General features: G+C 46.4%; 1 protein-coding gene across 3 annotated transcripts in view; it reads right to left on the bottom strand.

Moving 5' to 3' along the window:
- The window catches only part of Trio (trio Rho guanine nucleotide exchange factor), a 289,368-nt gene that overhangs the window by 154,903 nt on the left and 109,147 nt on the right, over positions 1–25,318 (bottom strand). For all 3 annotated transcript variants that reach the window (XM_034523627.2, XM_076916395.1, XM_076916394.1), the window contains exons 4-8: positions 18,213–18,405; positions 15,630–16,142; positions 14,335–14,457; positions 9,641–9,832; positions 2,113–2,244 (exon numbers count right to left, since the gene is read on the bottom strand). In XM_034523627.2, coding sequence (XP_034379518.2) covers positions 2,113–2,244; positions 9,641–9,832; positions 14,335–14,457; positions 15,630–16,142; positions 18,213–18,405 — 1,153 coding nt within the window. The remainder of the gene's footprint in view (positions 1–2,112; positions 2,245–9,640; positions 9,833–14,334; positions 14,458–15,629; positions 16,143–18,212; positions 18,406–25,318) is intronic.

Raw genomic sequence — 25,318 nt, 5'->3', positions numbered from 1 at the left:
CAGCACTGAGTTCCCACCCAGGGCAATTCTACACACCTTTACAAGAACAATTTCACTTCAGTTAGCTGGCACAGATTCGGTACTTAGAAGGTGTTATTTAAGTACAATAAACAATATCACATCACATATATTTCAGTAACTTTGAGCAAAATGTCCATGCCTTCTGGAAACATAGTAACACATGAAAAAAATACACAAGTTTTAAAGACTGCAGCTGTGCCCTACAGAAAGATTTTAAATGGTGCACAAGAATCAGAAGAAAATTAATGATGGAAGGTGGCCACCTGTTCGACAGCAACACAGACAAACGAAAGAGAAACAAGAATATTGAAAATGATTCATCCAGTTTTCAGGACTATACAAAGGACTATCACTCACGTAAACAGACTCTCATAAGCCAGACCACTAACTAGCTCTGCATGCCTAATTAAGAAATACAGAACTGACTTTTTTAATTCCATAGAAACAGAAGATAGTGTTCAGAAAAGGGAGGTTCTTTTGGGGCAAAAGAATGACTATAACAGAAAGAAGACTAGGCAACCCCTGAATCAAGAACAGGCCCAAGGGCACAACAGAGCCAGCAGTCAGTGAGGCACTACAAGACCAAAACACAACTCTGACAGGGGAAAATGGTTCAGACCAAGGACTGACTTGAACCCAGCAAGCACTTATCTCCATGCCCAGCTGCTGTGGGAAGCTTGAGGCCTTTCTCTCTGAGGCATCTCAACAGCCATCAACACAGGACTGTGCAGATGCTATCTCTTGAAGAGAATGGAGAAAACCTTGCAGAAAAAAAAGCTCAGGGGATTTCTGCCCCACCCCTACCTCTTGGAGTATCACCATCATCACAGACAACCTATACTGGCTAAGTTTATGTCAACTTGAAATAAGCTAGAGTCATATGAGTGGAAGGAACCCCAGTTGAGAAAATGTCTTCATAAGACTGAGCTGTAGGCAAGCCTGTATGGCATTTTCTTAATTAGTGACTGATGGGGAAAATCACTGTTCGATAACCTATCTGTGGCTGGCCTCATCTGGCTCAGTGAGACAGGGGTAGCTGGGCATGTGCAACCCTGCAGCTAACCCCACTCTACCAGCTGACCTGGCACAGGTCCCTTTGCCTTCATGTCTCGGTGTCCTCACTTGTATTGCAGGGACAACAGGACACTGTTCAGAACTGTGAGCAGTAAATCTACCCAAAATCTGGGCCACAAAGCATGCTACCGCAGTGAGCAGCAGAAAACGAGACATGGGCGCACTACAGACATAATGTAGTGCTTCAAAATTCACACCAAGTGCTACACTTAGCGTCTGGTCCTCCCTGGTCCCCGGTCTTGAATGTTTGCTCCGCAGCTGTCATGCCGTTTGAATGCTCTGGAATCTAGAGGTGGGCTTAGCAAGTAAAAGTAGGCCACCAGGAATAGGTGTCTGAAGGTGATAGCCTGGCCCTGGGTCCAGCCTCAGTCTCCCTGGTTCTTGTTTGACAATCATGTGAGGAGCCCTAAGCCCTGAACTCATGAGCCAAGACACATCTTTCTTCCCTTAGGCTGTTTTTCTTGGGTAGTGTGATCATACCTATAGAATAGTGACTGATACACTTGTCACTATTGTCACTAAAGCAGCAAGCCCTGCACACTTGGAAAAACAGTGAATGTTCTACAATCCAGAGCAGAAGGGCGAAGTCTGCTCTCTTCCTCTCTAACAAGTTTCACTGATGAGATTATGTTGAATCTGACTAAACTGCATAGCAGTGCAGATTCCTCAAACGCAGACAAGGAGGCTGAGACTGGGGGATTTTGATTATTTGACAGATAAGGATACAGGCAGCCCCATTTCTGAAAGTCTCATGCCATGCACAGACTGCTGTTTGGCCACCATCGGACGAAGCATCACGGGGTGGGAAGCTTGACTTTTCCTCTCACATGCTGACAGGAAAGATGGAGCATCCCCACCCACACCCCCACCTAACAGGGAACCAAGTGCTGGGCTACTAAACAACAGTTTAACAGGACATAGAGCTTCTCCTGAGCTGCCCAAAACGTCCAGTGTTGCAGCTGTAGAGCCTTGAGTTAAAAGCATCAGTGCTTTGCACTCCAAGTAAAACACTCTTACCTCAGAGTAGGCGAGGGTGATGTGCTCATAGATGCCCTGGTGATGATGGATGGCGTCTTCCAGGTCCTGCAGCTCCGAGGGAAGGTCGACTTCACCACAGGCCTTACACCACGAGTCCACATTGCTCATGTACTTGGAGATTAAAAACAAAAGAAAGAAAATATTATTTCTATGGACCACTAAGCCTTTATATCGAAAGGGGGACATTTTACATCAGGGTTTCCACAGGTAGTGTAGCTGAGGGAGAGTGTAAGCAAATAGTAACATGGCTGGATATCACTGCTTGGCTGCTCGGATTCTCTACTGGGATGTGCTTTATGGACTCCATCCCCAGAGATGAGGTGGGGGATGGGAAGGTGCTGCTGGAGCAGGCGGCTGCAGTTAATGGAACCCTTGGTGTCTACTGCTCATGGCCCCACAGCAACACTAGCTTGCTGCCTGTCTGCTCTGTCCTGGCTGGTTTTCCACACTGGAATCCTGTCTTCTACTTGTCTCATATCCCAGCAGCGTCATCAAGCCCACTCTTCCTCATGCCCCAGGAAGGCTGAGCAGCAGCAGGGTGGGTGGGCTTCATGAGGGGCAGTCTGCAGCTTCACTTTTTCTCTAAAATGCTTACAGGAAAGACCAAGAGCCTCAAACCACTCAGCTGAGGTTCAGAAGGGCAGGCAGCCTACTCCAGGCTTTCAAGAGGAACTACGGGGTAGGAGGAACGTGGAGAGGCAGCCTAGGATGCTCGGCTTCGGCTGCAGACTGTGGTTCCAATCTCCGTTCACTTCCCGCTGCTGGCACCCACATCTCCAGTGCTCATCAACAACGCTAAATCACTGCTGAATTTCCTAGCTCCCTAGGAAGCTAGAAAGTGTTGTCAGAATCCTTCACAGTTGAGTGTCAAAAGTGAGCATGGAAAGCCTGATTAAAGGAGGCTAATTCAATTAAGCCAATTAGATGGCACACGTGGCTCTGCCCTCTCTCAAGCCAGCTCCTCACAGGTCTGTGCTCAGCAGGGAAGGCACAGGAAAGGCAGGTAGACACCCGAGAAGCAATTATTCATGCAAACTCATATAAAAGCAAAAAGGAGGAGGGGAAATGGGATAGGGGGTTTATGGAGGGGGAATGGGGAAAGGGGATATCATCTGAAATGTAAATAAATAAAATATCCAATAAAAATAAACAATAAACATTAAATTCTTTAAAATAAATATTTCACCCTATTTCTTTTACCATTGTCATACTTAAATGTATGAATTGTACATTATTTTAAAAGAACAAATTAAGAACTTTTCTATATTTATTTTTAAAGAGAAGACAAAACAAAACTCTGTAGTGTTATTGTTGGCGCAGAAAAGAAGTTATGTGCAAAAGCTCAGGGTCTGAAATCAGGTCATGTGGCAGTGTCACCAGGCAGCCGTTTCTGCTGGCTTCCAGCATCCCTTAACCATCACGAGAACCAGGGGTTATTTCATCACCACCTCTATGCTGTCATCCTGATGCTCTCAAGACATCAGGAGTCATAATAAGATCCTCTTATTATTATTACGCTAGCCTCTCCCCCTCCATATACACAGGCACGCATAACTAACTGCTCCTGCACACTGTATGTACTCCCTGGGCACCGTGGTCCACAATGTCACTGAGGGCAGTTGGACGCTGCTGACCAGGCTTCGCTGCTACTTCCTTCCCTCTCCCTCCATTCCTGCACTCAATGCCGATTAATAGTCATTGTAAACCATCTTCGCATTTGTGGGCTGGAGTCAGCCACCTTTATAAATAAGGCATCAGGCCCGGGTCAGCAATTAATTAGCTCCTAGACAACAGCCACTGCCCAGCACCCAAACACAGGCTTACAGTGTATTCCTCAGAAGATCAAAGATGCTTCTTATGGTACATGCATTAGACAGACACTAAACTAGTTCACCATTTAATGGGGGACAGTATCAGACCCAGCACAAATTCCTAAAATAACAAAATACTTAAATTGTTTTTCAATAAAAACTTCCAAGGTTGATTCAGAGATGCTTTGGAATGGGCCTTTCAAGAACAGACATGCAGAGGAAGCCAGCTCGACCTGAGCAATGACCTTCTCATGGCACTAGGTCAAAATCCTCCTGGCAAGCTGTAACTCCTTCAGGGAAGAAACATGACACCTGCTGGCGAAGAGGCGCAATGACATCTACAGCCTTTTCTGGCAAAGGACTCTGAAAGCTCCCATCCAATCAACATCAGCCTCTCCCAGCCTCTCTTCCATAGAAGGCTCCCAGGAGCCTGCTGACTGACTACTTGGTTAAAACAAACAAACAAACAAACAAACAACAAAAAACAAACAAACAAACAAACAAAAACAAAAAACATCTTCTTTCTTTATGCAGAAACAGATGCCATGTTTCAGTTTCTGTGTACCTCACCTAGAGGCTATATAACGAGTAGCAAGGTGCTTCAAGCTGCACTGCAGGCCTGGACCCTCACACAGGCAGACAGAAAGTAAGAGCAGGGAACGAGAGAGTGGGCTAAGCGGCCCCCCTAGCACAGGGACCGGAAAAAGAGAAAGAGTTTCTAACACTGAATAAAACTTGTTTTTTCACTAGTGTTTTGTCTGCATATATATCTGCCAGATCCCCTGTAATTGGGGTTGCAGACAGTAAGAAGTGCCACGTGGGTGCTGGAACTCTGGTCCCCTGGAAGAGCAGCCAGTGATGCTCTTAGCTGCTAGCCGTGTCTCCAGCACAAGATGTCCTTTATTTTAGGTGTTGCTGACCAGAAGATGAAAAGGCATTAAAGTTTGGTGCTTTACAAACCTGAGTCTGACTGGTGAGGGCGGAGTAACTGACACAGCCCCTGAATGAGCGAACAAGTACTTAGCACACTCATCTAGTCTAGGCATGAGCCTCAGGAGCTCGGTCCTCCAGGCAGTTCATTTCTACCCACCCTCCCTCCCTCCCTCCCTCCGTGTCCCTTCCCCCACACCGCCCAGGGTGGCCTCTGCTGAGCACAGGGGTGGAGGGGACTCAGGCACTGAAGCTCCCATGCTGTGAACGCACTGTCCCCTCCCCCACCTCCCACTGCCAAGCTGTTGAAAATGAGATGAACATACTCCAGCATCTCATTTTGCTTTCATTCCTCGATAATAACTGAATTCTATCATACTTAACGTTTCTCTTCTCCTCTGCCTAGGAAAGCCACAGGTCATGTGAGTGCTTCCACACGTACACCATGAATCTAGTTCTGAGGCTCCAATACAGAAACCCGGGGAAGGCAGGTCAACAAGCCTGACAGGAACCAAAATATGTCGTTGGTCCCTGAGTGCGGCCAGCCTGCTTAATACACTGCTGTTCCTCTACACAGCTTTCACCCTAAATCCTTCCCATTCCGTGAGAATGTTGTTATCTCCACAAATTAAGAATTAAGGCTCAGCTCTGAAGCATTCACAAAGAAGGTTTACTCATAAAATAAAATAAAATAAAGTTAATAGGAATATCGCATATTCTGTGCTTCCAAAGGAAATACTGAAGTGGTACTCTACTCTTTTTAATTACTTAACAGAGAATCATGCCGAAAGTCACCCAAATGGATATTCCACAAGAGGACATCATGTAAAAACCACTGCCCTTGTGATTTTATGTTCCGTGGGGGTGGAGGGTGTCTGTGTGTATATGCATGGTGTGTGCTGTGTCTCTGTGTGTGTCCGCACGTGCATGCATATGTGTGTTCAGGTGTGTGACTGCAAGTGCCACACTGTGGGTGTTGGTCCTTGCTTTCCAAGGCTCCTGTTCACACTTGCACTCAGCAGGCTGGCGGGTCTGCAGGCTGCTGAGGACCCCCGCCTGCAGCTGTGTTCTTGCTGTAGGGGTTTGGGCCTATGCGCCGATGCACTCGGCTCTGCATGCGTGCTGAGATCTGGGATTACAGATATACATTGATGCACTTGGCTTTCTATGAGTACTGAGACCCTGAACTCAGATCCTCTTTCTTAGATGGCAAGTACTTTATCAACTGAGCCATCCCCCTGCCTCATAAGAACATACATCATTTTAACAAGAAATGTTTACCTATTATGTGTTCATGAAAAGTGTAGTCTTATGTGAATATTTATGTAAGGGCAGAGCCATTTGTTATTTTGATGAGAATGGACTCAGGCTCAGACCTTGATACAAGGCAGGCTGAGAAGCAAATCCTATTCTCCAACGCCTCTGGACAGTTGTGTCTCTGGCCCCATTGATTCCATGAGGCTGACTGACAGACAGAATGAAGCAAAGACCTTTCTTTTGTTCAGAGCTTTGCAAATATACAAGAACTACACAACCACGGGTAGTTAATTTATTTTTTGACTGTAAAAGCAGAGAAAGCTGTTGCTGTCATAGATAAAGCAAGGCACCAGTGTTCTACTCGCTCTGCACAAGCTGGCTCAGCACTAACCGTGCAGCACCAGTGGAAACACACTCAGCAGTCTAACCACGCAGGCGCCAGCCATGTGGGCAGGTGAACTATGGTCACAGATTTAATCTTCCTTCAATTCATGTTTATTTGTATTAGAATTATATTACTTAATTTTATTTAACCTAAGCGTCTTGAATGGCCACATGTGGTGACAGACTGGCACATGGGACAATGAGCTGTGAATGTCGTCTGTGAAACATCATTGTCGTTGACTTACCAATGTCGTTGGAAACACTAACAGAGAGCTCATGGACTCAGACGTCATGCTAAGTGGCTCACTGAGGCATGCAGCCCTTACAGAGAAGCCTGCTTCCGGCAGCGAGCCAGTTAGTGGCTGCATATTTGAGCACCGCGTCCCCTAATCAGATTCAAGTTCCTCACGAAAATTCTGGATGAGGGTTAAAGAGGTGACGGAGATGGAAACCTACCTCATGGCGTCCGTTTTTGAGATCTCTCCAGATGTTCTAGGAAACAGCTGAAACATATAGAGGAGCCCGCCTCCTCCTGGTCACCTTATTTGGTGCCATTTTTCCTGTGTTAAAACTCCCTGGGTGTTTCTTCTTTTTGGTAACGAGGAAGAGAGTAAGGAAACCCTTGCAAAGTTATCCCACTGCTCCTCCTGCACTTGTTGGGTGTCTGGGCACAGGACTCGTGCCTCACCCAGGTCCAGAGCACACATAGTGTCCGTTTTCACCAGCCCTCTCCTAAGCTCAGCTGAGCTTCCTTCAACTGTTTTATGTCAGAGACCTGGAGCACTATGGAGCTCATACAGGATCCCACGAATTTCTGTTCAGTAATACTGTTCTAGTTTATTTTCCTTCAAGTTTCTAAATTACAGTCATTCATTTTACCCAAACACCTCGGGCTCTTTCAACTCTGCTGCATGCTTGAAATGTTTAGTGGTGAACCACGGGTGAGGAGATGCCCCCGTGACGTGCATATTTCTAGATTATCCTTAAGCAAGTCAGACCAGCAACTGACCTCCTGGGTGTCTTCACAGTTCTAAGTCTCTCCAGACAGCCTACAGGCTGTTAGCCATTACTGCAAGCCCACTGCTCTTCCTCTCAAACTTCCTTTTCTCTCCATGTGCTTTTTCTGGGGGCCCCACCCCCAACAGCAATTCCTCATCTCATGACATAGTAGCCTGCTAACAGCCACAGAGCAGGGCTATTAAAGATAACACAGGTAAGGGATACACAGTTGCTTTTCTCTAGAGACATGTCAGGTTTTCAAGTGCATCCGCTGTGTACCCTAAGGAGCAGAGGTAGCCACAGGGTCATGGAGAGCATGCTAGTTCATGCCGAGGAAGAGTCCTGTTACTTTAAACAGTCCATGTGTGGGTCTTGTTTACCTTTGGTTGAGAGATCTACCAGTGAGACCTGAAGGCCTCACACACAGCTTTTATATGATGCCATTAGGATGTTTTCCCTGTTTGTATCCCACAAGCTTCTTCCCTTGCTTCACACTTTAAAGGTTTCTAGGCTGAGATCACTGCTAATTACTGTCTTGTGTAACACAAGACTGCCTTGCTGAAACCCTGGGCAAGCTGAGGCATCTGCTTGGTTTTATTGACAACTTCTCTCATCAACAGAGACTGGTTTGAGATGAAAGAGATACTTTTTCCTTCTCAGAACCATCATGCCATGATGCACAGCCTTAGAAAAGTGCTCCTCTTCCTTCAAAAGCTATGTCAGTCAGTAAGCTACCATCCACCACTGCTGCCTTCCCAGTGGCTTTTCAGACAGGTGTGCCTGAGCTGAGGTGTGGGGCGTGCTGTGGGACCTACATACCCTGTCTTAAATGAGATTCTTTCAACTTTAGCCCACAAAGCCAATGTGGAGTAAGGATCTACATCACTTAGCAACGGTGTCAAGCTGCCTGCCCCAAAGCCATTCCAACATAGTCCTGGCTGGTATAGGCTTCCTATGGTTGCAGAAGACCAAAGGCTGGATCTACCCTTTCCCAGTGAGTACACCCATTCTTACCTAAGAGAGTGTTAAGAGTGCTAGTGTGGAGGGGCCTCCTGGAAAGAAAGGCAAAAATTTCTACCTACTGCTACCACCACCCAGAGGAGACACTGTTGTTGAGAAGCTGGGCTTGCAGCCAGGCATACATTTTAGGACTGTGATAGAAGGCCCAGCCAACTGAGGAGACACACAGCTGGCTACCAAGGGCTGTGAACCATCAGACTATGATGCAGAAGCTGTGAGAGGCACTCTGAGCTTGCAGTATCCCAGTGCAGATGATGAAGAGACTAGAAGGAGGGAGGGAGGAGGAGGAGAAAGAGTGAGGGAGGAGAGAGGGAGACGGGGAGGAGAAGGAGGAAGAAGAGAAGAAGGAGGGGAGGGATGGGGAAGGGAGTAGAATGAAGATGGAGAGAGAAAGTAGCAGCTACTGCTTACTGTTATAGGCTAGACACTGCTGGTGAGAAAACCTGAAGTGTGAAACTCCTGAGCCATACAAAAATGATGTTTTAAAATAAAAATTTCAGAGCATTTTGGATTCTCCAAGTAAGGATGTTTAATCCACGCAGTCTTTATCAGAAACCTGAACACTGACCTATTTCCCATGTATTTCAGGTAACAGATACACAACCTGTGTTTACTATACACCAGACACTGCAGGGCACATAGTCAAGTGGTTGGTTTCATGCTCCAAAACAAAAATACTAAAGTAAGTATTTTTTCTATTTCACACCCCCCCAAAAAAAAAACAAACAAAATAAAAACAAAAAACAGAAAGCAAAACAAAACCCCTGAAAAACAAAGAGTTGGGCAGCATGGGCACACCTGTGATCCCGCCCTGGGTATGGAAGTGGGGTCTTGCAGTCTGAAGCTGGCTGTGTGACACAGCGTGCTCCAGGCCTGCCCGAACTACACAAAGAACCTGTCTCAAATGCACAATGAGTAAGAAACAAACAGAACAAGCAAATATAAAGAACTGAAAGGTGCATGAGCCAGGTGGATCTCTCAGAAAGGCTGAGCCAGCAGAGCAAATCCTACATGAAGCCCCTACATGAAGCCGCAAAGAATCACTTGGATGGCTGGGGCGCGGGATCTGCCTCTCGCCTTGTGGGCTGGGGGTTCCAGGCACTGACCTTCTCAGCCTTCTGGTGAAAGATGGAGGACATGTCCAGCAAGGTGCTGCGCTCGTCCAGGGCGGCTGCGAACGCCTTCCACTCCTGTTCCAGCTGATTTGCAATCTGCTTAATCTGCTGAGAGGCGTAGTGACCCGACTCCACCAGGCGATTGGCCACTGACATGATGCGGTTTATATTTACATACACATTCTGCGGGGGAGGCAGAGGAAGAGCTTCAGTGAGGGATATGGACAGGAGACTCCCCCCAAGAAGCGCAGAGCCCTTTGTGGACAGCCTGCCGACAGTTCCCCAATCTCTGAGCAGAACCCCCTGGCACCTGTGTCAAGCATCTCACTGTCTGGATTCTCATCAACTCTGAGCTGGGTTCCAAATTCTATTTTTAAAACTGTAAAATGATCAATCAACTCACTGACAGGCATAATTGGTAACCACAAAGCAATCAGACACACAAGTGGGTACATACAAACACAGTTACTCACTTCCTGGCTTCCGACCCTGATGAGGATCCAGATGGCAGTCCTGCTGACAATCACAAAGAACTAAAGGAACCCGACTAGAACCCAGGAGTTCAAACATAGGTACTTAGCAACCTAAGGTTATATGTGTGAAGACAAGCTCTCCTTTCTGTAAAAACTCACACCATCATTTTGTGCCAAAGGAAACCTTCAGATAGATCCACTTTCTCCCGGGAGTGGGAACTGAGGTGTAGAAGGGACAATGCTGTGTTCAGATCAAGGAAAGCTCCTCTGCTCTGCTCAAATCCCTACCGGGGTCTACTGGTCGACCAGCAAACTAAGCATACAGGCTTTAAAATCAAAACCAACCCTGTGTTTTCTTCTGTGCACCTCACAGTTTTGTACACAGTGTGATCTTAGAGTTGTATGCAGTGTGATCTTACAGTTGTGAGCAGTGTGATCTTACAGTTGTGTGCAGTGTGATCTTACAGTTGTGTGCAGTGTGATCTTACAGTTGTGTACACAGTGTGATCTTACAGTTGTGTGCAGTGTGATCTTACAGTTGTGCACAGTGTGATCTTACAGTTGTGTGCAGTGTGATCTTACAGTTGTGTACACAGTGTGATCTTACAGTTGTGTACACAGTGTGATCTTACAGTTGTGTGCAGTGTGATCTTAGAGTTGTGTGCAGTGTGATCTTACAGTTGTGTACACAGTGTGATCTTACAGTTGTGTGCAGTGTGATCTTAGAGTTGTGTGCAGTGTGATCTTACAGTTGTGTACACAGTGTGATCTTACAGTTGTGTGCACAGTGTGATCTTACAGTTGTGTGCAGTGTGATCTTACAGTTGTGCACAGTGTGATCTTACAGTTGTGTACACAGTGTGATCTTACAGTTGTGTGCAGTGTGATCTTAGAGTTGTGTGCAGTGTGATCTTACAGTTGTGTACACAGTGTGATCTTACAGTTGTGTGCACAGTGTGATCTTACAGTTGTGTGCAGTGTGATCTTACAGTTGTGCACAGTGTGATCTTACAGTTTTGTACACAGTGTGATCTTACAGTTGTGTGCACAGTGTGATCTTACAGTTGTGTACACAGTGTGATCTTACAGTTGTGTGCAGTGTGATCTTACAGTTGTGTGCAGTGTGATCTTACAGTTGTGTGCAGTGTGATCTTACAGTTGTGTGCAGTGTGATCTTACAGTTGTGTGCACAGTGTGATCTTACAGTTGTGTGCAGTGTGATCTTACAGTTGTGTGCAGTGTGATCTTACAGTTGTGTGCAGTGTGATCTTACAGTTGTGTGCACAGTGTGATCTTACAGTTGTGTGCAGTGTGATCTTACAGTTGTGTGCAGTGTGATCTTAGAGTTGTGTGCAGTGTGATCTTAGAGTTGTGTGCAGTGTGATCTTACAGTTGTGTACACAGTGTGATCTTACAGTTGTGTACACAGTGTGATCTTACAGTTGTGTGCACAGTGTGATCTTACAGTTGTGTGCAGTGTGATCTTACAGTTGTGCACAGTGTGATCTTACAGTTTTGTACACAGTGTGATCTTACAGTTGTGTGCAGTGTGATCTTACAGTTGTGTGCAGTGTGATCTTACAGTTGTGTGCACAGTGTGATCTTACAGTTGTGTACACAGTGTGATCTTACAGTTGTGTGCAGTGTGATCTTACAGTTGTGTGCACAGTGTGATCTTACAGTTGTGTACACAGTGTGATCTTACAGTTGTGTGCAGTGTGATCTTACAGTTGTGTGCACAGTGTGATCTTACAGTTGTGTACACAGTGTGATCTTACAGTTGTGTGCACAGTGTGATCTTAGAGTTGTGAGCAGTGTGATCTTACAGTTGTGTGCAGTGTGATCTTACAGTTGTGCACTGCATGATCTTACACTTGTGTGCACAGAGTGATACTACAGTTAGTTGTATGCAAAGCGTGATATTAGTTGTGTGATCTTACATTGTGCACATTTCTTCCGCTCCTCTCTCAGTCTGTTCTAACATTCAACAAACTTGTTGAACATTACTTGTGGGTCAACATGTAGTGGTGGCACACAATCAACAAATTCTGAATTACTCACATCTTTTTGTTTTTGACCTTGTCCTGTTCCTGTCTGTGCCCCTGAGTGGAAGATAAATCTTTGCCTCCTGCTACTCACTACAAACTCAGCCAGTCTGTCCAACTTCTTCCTCTCTGGCTCCTTCTTCCCACCCCCTGAGTCACACTTCGTCCAGCCTGCAGCGGCCCCCTCCCTATCACAGCTCACTGAGTCCTAACCCTGACCTACAGAGCTCTCTCCTTGGCTTTCCTTGCACCCTCACTGCTGATCCTTTCTGTGACCATCCAACCTTAACCTGGTGGAGTTGCCTTCACGAATGGGTGAGGGGCCAGAAAAGCCCCACCCACATTCCTTCTCTACAGACTCAAGGACAGTGCAGGTCCTATGCAGCAAAGGCAGAGGGTATTTCATGGAGGTGTGACACTAGTGAGACAAGCTCCTGGCTTGTGTGAGTGAGGTGTCTCTCAAAGAGTGACATGCTGAGTGTTTGCTAAGCTTTGTCCTTAGCTGATAGCCTGGTAGAGATGGGTCTAGCTATAGAAAGTAGGTGTGCCTCTGCAAGAGCAACTGGGACCCTTGCTCCTTTCCATTTGTTTGCTTCCTAGACCCCAGAAGGCAGCTCTGACCCACACGTACTTCCTGCAGTAGACACATTATTAATGTCTAAATAAGAGCCAAGCAAGTGTGGGTTAAAAAGTTCTAAACCTGACTCTGGCTATGGATCTCAGGCACCCTGTCACCACGGGGAAACTGAGGCCCGTGTCTTCTCTGCTTGGGCTGCAGATCTCCATGGGGAGTGACTGAGAAGTAACTCCTTCCGTTTTCCTCTATGCTCCTCCCCTGTCCCTTATTTCTCCTTAAGTGGCTGGATTTGCTAATGTTGTTTTCTCTGACTCCATAAGGGAAAAAGGTTACTCTGTAGTCTGTCAGACAGTATATGCAGAGGTTCTCACTTAGAATGGTTAGAACAAGGGAAGAGCAGTCCACTGAAACGATCCTCCTGGGGCTGGAGAGATGGCTCAGTGGTTAGAAGCAATGAATGTTGTTTCAGAGGACCTAGGTTCAGTTCCCAGCACCCACATGGCAGCTCACAACTGTCTGTAGCTCCAAGATCTGACATCCTCACCCATACGTGCATGCAGGCAAAACACCAATGCACATGAAATAAATAAATAAATAAATAAATAAATAAGTGGTCCTCCTGGGAGAAGCACAGATGCTCATGCATAGACTGGATTCCATAGTCCTCTGTCACTCTCCATTCCTGAGCAGACTATGCCAGTCTTTGTGTCTCCCATTTCCCGTGGTCCACCACTTCAGCACGACCGGAGGCGTGGTGAGCAACACAGCCCTACAGAGCCTGCTCATGGTTCTGCCATGTGTCATCTACACAACAAGGACCTCCGCTTTGACTCTTCTCAAGCTTGCACGTGATGCTAGAACGAGTGTCGTTCTTGGTATTGCCTAATGTGGTTCCTTTAAAGACTCCCTATGTACAGACTTGTATTTAGTCTCTTATGCTGTAAGGGTCCTCAAAAAACTCCAGGCAACAGGGAAAAGGACCAAAAGCCAGAGGGCCTCATTTGCCCTCTGCATGCATTGCAGGCATGATGGCTGAAGACTCGTTTGGGTGTCAGAACAGGAAAGGCCCAGAAAGCTCCTGAACTGCTGTCCACAGCACATCCTAACTGAAGCATAACTGAGAAAGATAACACAGATGTAATGTAGAAAATAAAAAAAAAAAGAGAGGTAAGGAGGAGGGAGGGGAGAAGGGAGGGAGGGAGCAGAAGAGACATCACTCATATTTTTAGGAGCTCCTTGCCTGCCTTTACTAAGTAACATCACAGGTGTTAGTTATGATTTCTTGAGTACTAACTACATCTTGAAAAGTATACCTAAGTGTTTCATACATACAGAGTAAATAACACAATATATCAAAGATAGACAGTGTACCCACTTCACAGATTAGGCAACCGAGGGTCAAAGAGGTCAAACAGATCGTCCAAAGTCAAATAGTAAATGAAAGAGGGACAATTACCATCTCAACATCCACTGTCACCCTGTAGGTCCACACGGCCTGTGTGAGGTATGGCTCCTCCAGCCACCAACGGCCTCCTGTTTGCTAAAACCCTTTTGTGTGGGCAGGAGCTGCAGGGTCTGACAACAGCTTACCATGCAGTTCATAGCAAAGTGATTGTGCTGCGTCTGGAGCTCCATTGCGTGAGGGTGGCTGGTCCCAATCTCCGTGTAGCTGTTTAGAAACAGGCCTTTGTTGTGTGTGATCCAGTCAAACATCTACCAGGAGAAAAAGACAGGCTGGAAGCACTGCAGGGAGAGACGGCTGAGGGAGCATGCAGGGAAGAGAGCTGCTTCTCTGAAAGCTCGAGAGCAAGCAGGTGCTTCTATGGCAGGAGATCCCCAAGAAAGTCTCAGCCCACTCCCCAAGCTAAGAGAAACTTCAGTCTTCTGTGCCAGGACCCTTCCTCTCGAAACTGGCCCCACGTCATAAAGCTCGGGCTGGAACCAGGGCTCTCGGGCCTCTGCATTCGAATCCATGCAGCTTGCCAACAGCTGAATGTAGCTTACCAACTACACAAGACAGACTCAGAAACATGAGCAAACGCAACCAACAAAATCACCAAAAATATTTTAAAGGATTTGAGGGTTTTAAGCATAGGTCTCCTGTAATCAAGTGATACTGTCACAAACAAAAAACAAAAAACAAAAAACAAAAAACAAAAAACAAAAAACAAAAAACAAAAAACAAAAAAACTCCTTTTAACATACTTTATCAAAAATTTCTAATATAGGTTTTTACTCTGCAATAAGTTTACCAGCCCATGAAAAAAACAAAAAACAAAAAAATCAATGACCATAAGTTAAGAGGAATGACTTCACCTATGTTCATGGCTTGTTTGCAAGTGTCCTTTTCTTTGACATTGCAAAGAATGCATTAGCTGGTGATGAATGAACATTCCCTTTGACCAGCTGGTGTCTCTAGCAACAAGAACAGCACAGGAGAACACAGAGCAATATTGCTTGTATCATACAGTAATGTGTTTTTAATGGCATCACTCTCTTGTTAAAAAGGACACAGCTATAGGTCTGAATGGGGTTTGATGGTTTTGTTTGAGGAGAGAGGAGGTACTGAAAAATCTATATATAAAATTGTTGCTTTTAAGAATAGAATCATAAAATTTGTACTTTTAAACAAACAAACAAACAAAAATCACCCTTGCATTTCCCTCACCCTTTGTAAAGCAGCAGAGCACTGCACTGTGAGTAAAACTGGAAGCCAGACATGGGCACTGTCTCGGAATGGCCTTTCCTGTGGTATGGTCATCTTAATAGAGACCTACTGCTTTTCTCCTGTTTTCTCACCTGATCACATCAGTCTGGCTGGGAGACCCGCTGACCCAGCAGCCTGCCCCTGTCCTGTCAGAGGGGCATGGCCCTCCCCTCTTTACCTTCTCAGCATCCTGTTCGAACAGTCGCAGCTGGAAGCACTGGTCCAACTTCAGTTTCCTCACGTGCCACATCTGGTGCAGGTGCTGCCGAGTGGAGTGCAGCCTGTCCAGCATGGTAGACACCTTGGGCAAGAGGTTCTGCAGGTCTGCGTTGCCCGAGCCTGAATTCTTTTTGGGAAAGCTGTCACTGCTCTGAATCCGCTGAAGCAGCTTCTGCCCCTCTAGGTCCAAGTCCTCTATGGGAGCCTTGATCACCTTCTTCTTCAACTGAGAGTGCTCGTCGATCATGCTCCGAGCCCCCTCTAGGTCCTGAGGTAGCTCCTTCTTGGCGAGAACGTCCTGAAGCTCCTCTAGCCGCGACAGCATATGGGCTGCGTTGCTGATGTACTCCTCGAAAGCCACGCGGATTTCTATCCACTCCTCATGGTTGTATTCCAGGCAGCCGTCAAACTCGGGAGTTAGCTGAGAAGGATCAACTACTTTGGTAAGGCCTTCTAAGGAGACCATATTTGTCTTCAGGAGGAAAAAAAATTATGTATGAGAAGATGAACCAATTTTATGTGGTCCTATCATCCTGCAACTCACAGTAGTCACACGGAGGATTCCAAAGTTAAAAGTAACCTGTTTATAGAAGACCCAGTCTATGTCTGGTTCTGCCTCCCCAGAATACAGAGGGGAGACTCATTAGTGCAGTGAAGAACCCCACTGAAGTAGTATGTTAGTGAGAATGCCAAGCAGCATGAAATCGTAATTTTCATAAGCCCCAAATCAACTAGATTCCACTTGAAGAATGACAAGAACCTAAATGGTAGTCTTACTAATACCTCAGGCTTCAGGAGAGAGCTGATGAAAGTGATTTCACAGGGTAAAGACACTGGGAATAACAGCTTCCCTGTGATAACCTGCCACAGTCCTGTACAGTTAAAGACACTGGGAATAGTGGCTTCCCTGCGATAACCTGCCACAATCCTGTACAGCTTAACAACTGTACATAGCCTGTCCTGTATCCCAATTTAACACCAACAGAGCTTCAGTTTATCACAGTCTAAGCCAGAACTCTCAACCTCATCTGAGGGGGGTGCAGGGTATGGAGAAGCACATTGATACTACTAAAGCATGAGGTTAGGGCAATAAAATGCAAACACAAAGGAAAACTGAGCTGGTCTAGAACTGAAAGAAAAACAGACCAGCTACCCCACCTCTGCCACCTCCAGATATCTCTGTGTTGGCTGCATGAGAAACAAGCACGTGGCACCAGGCTGAAAGAGCAGCTCAGGCCTGCACTGCCTTAGCCTACAGTGCTACAGTGGGCCTTTTCTTATCCAGCTGCTGGACCATCAGTAACCTCCATGGAAGGAGCCACACCCAGAGACGGGCAACCATGCAGGGACAGCCAGGTCAGGAGGAAAACAGGCAGGCATCTTCAGGAACCCGGAGTAAGAGACTAATAAATAGCATTAGTAAATACTTGTATGAGTGCAAACTACTATATTTTTTTTTACTTAGAACATGTATAATTAAAATACATTACACTTTAAATTTTCCATTAACTGAATACCTAAGAGCCAGTAAATTATCTACAAAATTACTACTTATTGTGTACGAGGATAAAAGTGCTTTATATTTCACTTAATCCACTTCAAAGTGGCTTCAAACTTAATTCCAGATAGGAAAATTGGCACTATGGAAAGGTATTTTAAAATCCAGGTGGTACACCCAAGGAGACACATTGACCAGTACAACTGATGCACTTTCACTGTGGAATATTATTTAATATTTGTTTACACTGGAACCGAATATCCAGTCAGAGATGGCAGAAACAGCAAGCCCTTCCTTCCACCAGGAATGGTTATAATTTATTACAAGAAACTATTCCAGTCCTATTACAGAACAGGACCTGAGCCAAGCTTCAAGTCGTCTGGAATACTTTCTCCTCTAATCATCCCATTAAACTGACCACATCAAAAGCCTTGTCAGAACTGTGGTGGCTTAAGGAGCGGCGGCTCTCAGTGGGAAAGAAAATAAATTAGCAGGCTTTGGTTTACTTTTTATAACCGTCTGACAGCCGTCGTCCAGGCCTGGCCGAATGCAGAACTCTACAGTTCTAAAAGGCTCCGTCCACTTTTACAAGTGGAAGACAACAAGTAAAGTGGCTTCCGAGTCTCCCCACTACCGATGACCAGATAAGCTCACTGCTCCCCACCCCACCCCGCTATTCCCTCATCCCCAGGATGAAGCAACCACTGCAGATCTGCAGCCATACCGCTGGTGCTGACAGGGACATCTGTTCAAGTGAGGTGATGGGGACAGGCTTCTCCTTCCAAGCTACAGTGCCCCGCACCCTAATCCCAGAGAACTGAAATCCAAACCCCTGTGGCAAAAGCCACCATAGCGGGATACGGAATGAAGGCATCTACTTTAAGCAATAATTAATTGCTTAAAGTATACACGCATAAGACATCTAGGCCATGCTCAATACTTGGCTTTAAAGACCTGTCATCAGCCCACTGTGGAGAGGATGCACCAGCTTATCCTAAACTGTGCCTGTGAGTTTAGGATGTGGCTACACAGAGGGAGCATTACCTCAAATTCAAATTTAGAGCTGCCAAAATTTGTCCTCTGTTTTTGCCAGAAGTTGTCAGGCTTGATTATCAGGGCGATGTGGATGCAGCAAGGGAAGGACTCCTGAAGGATCTTCAGCAGTGGCTTGATGGAGTCCCACTTGGAGCCGCGCATGTCCACAATCACTGTGAACCCTCGCTTGCAGACTTCTTCACTGCAGAGCAGGAAAAAAGCTGGTGAGTGAGCTAGACAGCTCAGCTTCTGGAGCACGTGCTGTATGAAGTCCAGGGCTCTCCGCCCCAAGCACCCACACTCCCAAATGGGGTGTGTCAGGGCAGAAAGCACTGGCCGCTCTTCCAGAGGACCCAGGTTCCTTTCCCAGCATTCATAGCATCCCAGCCATTTGTGACTCCAGTCCCAAGGAATCTGAGGCCCTCTTCTGGCCTTCATGTTTACTGCATGGGGAGGGGATAGACAGGCAAGGCACGCAAACAAAATAAGATAGGGAAAACAAAAAACAAAAACAAAACAAACAAACAAAATGAAACCCACTGGGCACTGCCATGCATGCCTGTAACCCGGCACTGTGGGGGGATGAAGACAGCAGGATCCTAGGGCTTGCTGACTGCCAGCCTAGCTCCAGGTTCAGAGACACTCCAGGGAATAAGGTCAAAAAATGTTACAGCAGGACATCTGATAACCTCTGACCTTCTGCGAGCACACCCACGCAAGTACATCTACCTGTGCACAAACATGCACACACATCCCCAACAGGCATGCTCGAGGTGGGCAGACTGATGGACCGATGGATGGGGACATGGACAGAGATACATAGACAGACAGACAGACAGACAGACAGACAGACAGACACACACACACACACACACACACACACACACACGGGTGGAGGACAGTGAGGAGGACCCACACACTGACCTCAAGAACCACTGCCCTTTTGCCTGGGTGGCTCAACAATGTTGCCTCCCTCTCTGGCCCCACGTCCCTGACACCAAATGAGACCAGAACCTGACCACAAAGGAATCAAGGCAGAACAGTGGATTCAAAGAGGGTTCCACTTGAAAAGTCTGTAAGGTTTTAATCCTTTATAGATGTGGTGGTGCACTCTGGCCTTCTGTGTGTTGTTCACTGATGGAACACACCTGTTTAGTACCTACCACAGACACAGACCCCTTGAGAGTATAAAGAAGGTGCAAACTCACCGTGTGGCACGCAGAGCCCAAGATGGGGACAACTTTACTTTCAGGATCTCCAAGGCCATGAGCAAAGACAACAACTCAGTGGCAAGGGGGGTGGGGTGGGGAATGCTGGGAGCTTTTCAAAGTCTAACCCTGTCCCACCAGGGGGTTCTTGACATCATTTTGACAAGCTCTGTGAGGAGAATCTGGGTGTATGTCTGTACTTAGATTACACTCATCTTCATTATGAATGCGGTAGCAGGTAACAATCCTGGTGCTGGCGCAAAGCCACACTGTGTTAGGAGAAACATGGTTTTCCTTTCTGGGCCCTTGGCAGTTAAACAAACAAAAATGTCAGCTGCAGCCAGGCCTGGTGGTGAGTGCCTACAGCTCCAGCACAGAAGATGCTGAGGAAGGAGGGTCAGAGAAGCCGAGGCTGAGATGGGCACAGGCAACAAGCAAGTCCCATCTCAGAGAGAAGGGGGCACTTGCTCATTTCAGTAAATCCCACGCTGCACATCTGCAACAATATTACTAAGTGTGACGTGTGTCTCAGTTGGCAGGGTGTCTGCCTAACAAGCACCAAGTCTGACACTCACACTACATAAACTATGTGTGGGAGTGCATGTCTGTAATCTCAACACTTGGAAGGCAGAGGCAGGAAGACCAAGGTCATCCTCAACTACGTATTGAGTCCCAGGCTACCCTGGGCTACAGAATACTTGGTCTCACCCAAACAAACAAAAACAAAACAGGAAAACAAAAACTGAGAATCAAGGTATCCTGAGAGAAGAAGAAAACTCTATGTTCTTACTACATTGTAATGTCAAGGATTTACGGAACTTCATTGCTGCCTTCCAAATGATTACAGAGGTAAGGCTCTACTACAATCCATCATTATGAAACAGGCTCGATGGTCCACTTTGGGTAGATGCTGGCACCAGACTATAACCAGGTAAAGACTGCCTACAAGCCCTGGAAACCTGGGACCTGGTGGAAACTCAGTGACACTGGAGGGAGGTCTGCACTTAACATGAATAGCCTGCATTTAAATTTCTGCCTGTGTAAATCCAAACTGAAACAACCCGCTCTCACCAGACAGGCCAGCAAGCCATTTGCTACCGCTAGATGGTACAATGCAAAGAAAATACATCTCATCCAAAGCTAGCATTCTCGCTTGAAAGGCTTCGCTCCCCCTTCCCGTCCTCCGTCCTCCAATCGCCTCCATGAACGTCGTTTTCCTCCCTGCCCTGTCTCATACGATCACTGTAACCAGTTTTCAAAACTTCACAAACACAGTTCGCAGGACAGTGACATGAGTCTATGGAGGTGTGTCATATAAATACTCCAAAAGTGTCTGTTGTGGAAGTCAACAGAGACCTGGTTCACAGGCACGGGGGCATCGTGGTTCAAGCCCAGGTGAGAAAACAGATGGTCCAACAGTCCTGCTCATCACCTGTCCTAATTAGCTTTAGCTGTCAACTGGACATAGCCGAGAGCCATCCGAGGGAGTCGCCATTGAGGGATTTCCCAGGTCAGATTGGCTCACAGGTGTGTCTGTGAGAAATCGTCTTAATTGGTGTGGAAGGGCCCAGCAAGGGTGGGAGGATGGGTGGGTCTGCGCTGTGTGAGCAAGCTAGATGCACAGAGAGCAAGCCAGCAAGCAGCATCCCTCCGCGGCTCCTGGGCCAGGCTTCTGCTTTGACTTCCTGCTCTGACTTCCAGTGACGGATTATGACCTGGAAGTATAAACCCTTTATTCCCAAGCTGCTTTTGGTCAGGGTGTTTTATCACAGTGACAAAAAAAAGAAAACTACAACATTATGCAAGTGTTAATGACACTTAGAAAATGGTATGAATAACCTGTTACCTCCCTGTGGTGGTTAATCTTGCCAACCTGACTAGACTAAATGAATTAGTACAGTAAGTACACCTTTTGCAGTAGCTGGTGGTATTTCCAAAAAAAGACCATGGGGAGTGGGGGTGGGGGTTCTGACCTAATCAATGATTTGTTCCTTTAAGGGTTCATTCTGATGATATTATTCAAAAAAGAGATTACTAAACACATCCTTGCTGTATCCTATCCTGACCCCTTCCTGTCCACCATGATGGGAAATGCTCTGCTCAAGCAGCCCTCTACTATGACAGACTGACACCAGATGAAACTATGAGTTAGAATCAATCCCGGGGCTGAAGAGATGGCTCGTGGTTAAGAACACACGGTGTTCATGCCGAGGGCCCAGGTTCCATACCCACCACCTACATCCAGCAGCTCCCAACCACCTTAACTCCAGCTCCAGGGATCCACCACCTTCAGCCTCTGCAGGCATTTGCTCTTGCTTGCAGACCCCACATAGAGCACGTCATACAACAATCAGAAAGAAAACAAATCTTTTCAAATCAGCAACAACGAACAAACAAAAATCCTCTGCTGTCAGATATTTGGCTTCAGCAATGAGAAAGGTACTAACATATGCCCCATACAGGTCTCCACTGATTGTGGCTGACAGGCGGCTTCAACATTCACACTGTAGCTCACTCTGCTCCCCACCCCAGGCAGAGCCAGCGCCACTACACAGCTACCACCACAGACACATGATCAGTTGTTCCTGGCCCCATTCATCAGGCCTAGTATCCCCAGGTCATGGATATTAAGCATCCTACGTCTCTAGGATTCTAACTGGGCTTGTGAACATCCAAGGTTCCATGTACTGAAAGTGCAAAGCTCCAGATTGAGAGAGTGCAACCACACCCAAGGAGGAGGCTCACCTAGCTGCTAAGTCTCAGAAGAAGCATGTACCCTGCTGAAGCAATCCACTCCAGGCCCACAGAAAACTGAAACAGACTATCTTGTCTGGTTTACTATGGGATGTTTGAGAGACTTCATTTCACATGTCAGTCTACACTAAACCAAGATAATATTAAATTTTCCTTGCAACCTATCATTCTTCTAGCATGGTCCTAGGCAGTATGCATGAAAACTATAAAGCCCCTCTTGAAAGAGGCTTTAGAGGAATCCCTTTTAACTCCAGGCTTACCAACAGGAGCAAGCAGAGAACAAACCAGATGGTACTATGCTTGGCTTGCATGGCTTACAGGAGGATTAACTCTTCTGTCCCCACCCAGTAGCTTCCCCACGAAGTGGTGGTCACACACACACTGAGCTGGGCACGCAGAATCTTCTGCAGTGTGTTGTCTTCACATCCAAGCTAGGTGTCCTAGGAAGACCAATGACCGGCGAGCACCCTAAGTCCAACTGTTGTACGCCACAATCAAAGGAACACGTGCAACATGGTCTTTAAGCCCTGCCTCCACATGACGACAGAAACGGATCTTGGGAAAATGTTAGGAAATCTAGTAGCTTTGTGAAGAGCCCTATGTTATCTGTAAGACAAAGAAAATTTAGGTAAAACTTGGGCCCCTTCTGACCTGGATATTTAAGAAAAAGCAAAAAAGTACTTTTCTGAGTTCTGAGATGAACAAAGCCCCATGAGTGGTCTCACATCAGTGCACTGGCTGTCTTCACACTGCTCATGAGCAGGTAGAGTCGAGGTGTCAGGAGAGCTTATCCACTTACCTACTAGAAAGCACCCTAAAGAAGGTACAACACCCTAGAACTTAGGAAATGCAAAATAAAGTTCAAGCAGCGATAGCAAAGCCACCTCGGAGGCCATTCTCACTGCTTTAGGGACCCCATGACATCTCTGCTGCCAGTCTCATCCTGGGTATGGGTTAAAAAAACGCTATTGTTCCAAACTGTTGACTTTTCTCTTTTTCCACTTTCATGTCTGTGTCTGCATGCGCCTATGTATGTGGGTGCTATATGTCTGTGTGCACGTGTGCATGTTCATGTACATATAGAAGGCCAAGGTTGACCTAGGAATCATCTTGATAACTCTTCTATGCTTACTCATGGAAGCAGGGTTTCTCAATCAAACGGAGAGTTCACCAATGTGGCTAGTCTCCCTAGTCAGCTTGCTCAGAGAATCCCCATCTCAGCATTTTGAGGCTAGCATCCCAAGAAGGCTACCACATCTACGTGTCATCTGTGCATGCTGGGAATACAAACTCTTGTTGTCACACTTGTATGGCAGTTCCCTAAGTGTTGATGATTTCTAAGGCGAGGGAAGAAGTGACTGCACCTGCACAAGTCACATTTATGTTCACTGGTGGAACTTGTGGCCAGAGAACAAAGTCTAGATTACTTAGTGACAACATGACAAAGAGAAAAACAAGAAAAGGAGGAAGAAACTCTTGCACTCTTTCTGAGACAGCTGCTACATGCCAAGCACCAGGTGAGGTGCACAAGGACATCCTTACTCAACACTCACAATGACCTCAAGAAATACTGCTTATCTTCACCTAGCAGAAAACCAGGAGCAGTCACCGAGCAACAGTCCCGGGTCATCAGCCCAGGCCTTCTCCATCAGCACACCTCTCCACAGTCCTACTGTGAGCCCTGCACTGCCTGGCCAAGAACTGGTTGAGGAGGAGAGGGATACCTTCCCATCTCAAAAGAGTACTGGCGGAATCAGAGCCTACACAGAAAGAGAGAGCCAGGCATATGCCTCTCACAAATGTCAACAAATGATCACACAAATTGTATTACAAGCAAAGCTCCACAGCTAAGAAAATGGCCATACTATTAATTTGCTGATGACATGTATTGATCCCACTATTCTAGAGTGCTCCCTGGAGGCGCTGAGCTTGAAGGACATCAGAGGGGACTCGGGCTATATCCAGCTCTCTCTGTCAGGACCACCTCGGAGCTTCTCCATCATCACTGGGCAGGTGCCTTGGTTACTTGTTAATTTACTTTTTAACCAAAGACAAACAAAATGTCATTCCTTGTCACTTGGGGCTGGAAATACAAAAGCAAACCAAGGTAATGAAATGGAGTGGCTGTGTTCAGGAGATGAGGCACCATAAACAGAGTCAAGTGCTGGTGCAAAGATTGCATGATGTTTGGGTGTCACATGGTACCTAAGGGAGAATTACAAAGAAAATGTAAAAAGACTGGTAAAATCTGATGAGTGGTTAAACTCAGTGATAAGTGTATGGTTATTTGCTGTACTGTTTTTTCTACTTCTGTATGGAGGCTCATAATTTTCAACACATACACACATATACAATATAGTGTGAAGCGTGTGAGGGTGTGTCTCTCAGATGAGCCACAGTGTACATGAACAGCTGTAAATTATCAATGAGGAGTAAACCTTTCCCACTTGTCCCAATGTAGATATTATAACCAGATAACCAATTATCAGCTGCATATACCTTTCCAATAGCCTAATTATTTTTCAGTCAACTGAAAGAATATCAGATTCAATTTCAGGTGTCAAGCATAGAATCCATGAGCCTGCACAGGCTAAGCATGTAAAGCACCTTTGTGAGACAGTCGCAGCCCCCACTGCGCAGGCTCTGTTAACTGGTCACTGCAGACACACACTGGCTGCATCCGATGGATATATTAGCGGACAGCCTCCAGAACATCTTCAGTAAGTCCTACCATCAAGGGCACAACTGACTTCTATCCAAATACTCATAACGGTATCAGTCTAAACAGCACAGGACAGTCACACTCCACATATTTTGGTTGGCCTGTCCCGGGTACCTCAACTTAAACAAACAAACAAAACAAATTTTAAACTCTTTCACACTTCGTTGTAAGCGTAGGTGTGTGCATGTGGAGATCAGCAGACAGCTGGAGAGTCGGCTCCCTCCTTCAGCTATGTAAGTATCAGGGACTGAGGTCAAGCTGTGGAGCTTGAGGACAGCAGCCAGCTTTACCTGCAGACCCACCTCACTGGCTTCATTTACCTCACACCGCTCACACTGATATCAACTACAGGAGTTTCCATTCTCAAACCAAACAAAAGCAACTGCAGCAGGACGAGCTTTCACCTTGGCCTATGGCAGCAGGATCAGGAA

The sequence above is a fragment of the Arvicanthis niloticus genome, chromosome 19 (genome assembly GCF_011762505.2).
Source record: "Arvicanthis niloticus isolate mArvNil1 chromosome 19, mArvNil1.pat.X, whole genome shotgun sequence".
NCBI lineage: Eukaryota > Metazoa > Chordata > Mammalia > Rodentia > Muridae > Arvicanthis > Arvicanthis niloticus.
Note: the sequence above shows the minus strand (reverse complement) of the source record. Positions and strands in the feature narration are given on the sequence as shown.